Here is a 2,165-nt window from a genome sequence, read left to right as displayed (position 1 = left end):
AGATCTACCCTTCGACCAGCTGACATTCTGGTCTTTGGATGGGTAGGAGGAAAATACGCATGTGTGGATCTAACAGGGGTTTCTCCGCTTGTGGGCTTAGGGAGTTGTGCTTTCACAGTGGGTCAGGCTGCTTTAAAGGCTGCTTCGGGTAAGGTGATCAAGCATGAGAAAGCATGCCTTGACAACCAGCACGTGTTTATCCCATTTGCTTTTGATACTTTTGGTTTTCTGGCGCCAGAGGCTGTGGACCTACTTAGTCGAGTTCAAAGGGTCATGCATAGTAATGTTATGACCCCGAGATCTATGGACGTAGTTTTTAAAAGGCTTAGTTTTGCTATTCAAAAAGGGGTAGCGGCGCAGCTTGTAGCCCGTTTACCAACTATCTCGATGTAAATTATTATAAACCCATTTGTTTTTTTAATGATACATAGTTAAAAACTGATACAGGATGGCATGTTGACTATTGTCTATGAGAATATATGAATTATGAATATAACAAGCTTGACTCTTAATATTGTGTTGTATCAGGTTAAAAATCTAATAGAAGAGTGTATCCTGAATTACAAGACAAAGAAGGAAATCGTTAATGTTCTCTATCAAGAACATAATATCGAGCCTTGCTTTACAAAGATTGGTACGTTATTTGCACAATCCATTAATTTCTCCTTCTTTTTGTTAGAAAAAAAACTAAATCAGATATATCTATTTCTAGTTAAATAAACATATAATTTGTTTCTTTCAGTTTGGAAGAATCTTGTCGAGCAAAATCAACATTTCTTCAGCAACTACCGTCTGAGGTTGGTGTTGATCGACCAAATAAAAAGGTTCAACGATCTCCTCGAAAAACAAGCTGCACTAATGAATCAGTTGAACTCAAATGAAGTCATTGCGGCTTTTCCACCAAGTAATCTTGCAGAGCAACCAGTTCCATTTGATTTACCACCACACGGGTTGGATAATGGTGGGTCGTTGGGGCTCCAACATTCTTATGATTACCAGTTCAATACGATGTTGGCTCAGAACCAAAGTATGATAGAATATTCAACGATAAATAACGAATCTAGTGATATGGGAAATTCGGCATCATCCAGTAACATGGATTCAAATTTACATCAGTTACAAAGAACATTCACGGATGACCTTTCCATGTATCTGGCACCACATCCAGACAATGCTTTATTTGATTCTAATGGCATTATGGTACAAAACCAAGGTAAGTTGATTTTTGATTTCTAGACATTAATGTTTATAAACTTAGAAATTCATTTTCTTCACACGTCTTGCTTTTCTTTTCAGGAGTACCAAATATGTCAAGCAACTTGAATTTTCAGAATTCTGGGTTCGCAGAAATGTCACAAAGGTACCTTACTTAACTAAGATTACTTATTTATACTAACTTTCAGTTGACCGCGACTAATTCTATGACTCTGTTTGCTTATGTTGCTTGCAGGTCCAACTTCTTCTCGTAACCATAAACAATTAGAAAGTAGTCCTGACGTTATTTCCAGTTTTTGACTTGTTACAAATTGTCGGTTGCTGCAATGATTACTAAATTTTTAACAACATTATATCCTCGTGTTCTTGTTTTAGTTCCTACAATATAGTTTTAACAATCTTTTTTTCTTATGAGTATGCAACACATATATTTCATAGTATAAAATATGAGTAGAATCTTCTAATCCTATGTAGACAAAGAATCCATAGTAAGATCTAAATCATGATAACCTTGTACAGTTGTACTAAATCATTGTATTCAGACAATCATATATCATCAAACTAATATAATTTTTGTAAGTATTGACTTTTTGACCCAAACCCGTTACTCAGCCCGCCCCACCGTCTCATCCCACCACTAAATATTAGCAACAAAAGCAAATTACTCTTAAGGAACGAGTGGCGGTGATGAGAAAGTGCCTATTACTGGCAATGTGTCTATGATTCCTTGGCAATGTGTCTATCTGCCCATTATTATAACATATCCGGCTATGATATTGGCAATGTGTCTATGATCCCTTGGTATAACGACTAAAATTTGTTGATAAATTCTATATTGATGCCATGTTTTACGATAGAGTATCATCACTCACGGATTGCTATCAGGGTCCACTTTCACTAACGAACTTCCAACGAATATGTTTTGTAGTGTATGAACATTGTACATATTC

At 36.1% G+C, this 2,165-nt stretch overlaps 1 protein-coding gene across 1 annotated transcript; it reads left to right on the top strand.

The window, feature by feature from the left end:
- The first annotated feature begins 747 nt into the window (after nt 1-747).
- On the top strand, nt 748-1,572 carry LOC110905606. Its single transcript, XM_022151229.1, has 3 exons — nt 748-1,213; nt 1,297-1,360; nt 1,451-1,572. The coding sequence occupies exons 1-3, from the start codon at nt 859-861 to the stop codon at nt 1,467-1,469; spliced, it is 438 nt and encodes a 145-aa protein (XP_022006921.1). The 5' UTR covers nt 748-858; the 3' UTR covers nt 1,470-1,572.
- The last annotated feature ends 593 nt before the right edge of the window (nt 1,573-2,165 follow it).

This window comes from Helianthus annuus, chromosome 14, assembly GCF_002127325.2.
Source record: "Helianthus annuus cultivar XRQ/B chromosome 14, HanXRQr2.0-SUNRISE, whole genome shotgun sequence".
In the NCBI taxonomy this organism is placed as follows: domain Eukaryota; kingdom Viridiplantae; phylum Streptophyta; class Magnoliopsida; order Asterales; family Asteraceae; genus Helianthus; species Helianthus annuus.
The sequence above is the reverse complement of the archived record's forward strand: the minus strand, read 5'-3'. Positions and strand labels throughout refer to the sequence as shown.

Bases quoted from the DNA above. Each gene is read 5' to 3' on its own strand.
- LOC110905606 (XM_022151229.1), top strand. From the start codon at position 859: ATGAATCAGTTGAACTCAAATGAAGTCATTGCGGCTTTTCCACCAAGT. The intron at 1,214-1,296 runs GTAAGTTGATTT...TTTTCTTTTCAG, and splicing joins CATTATGGTACAAAACCAAG to GAGTACCAAATATGTCAAGC.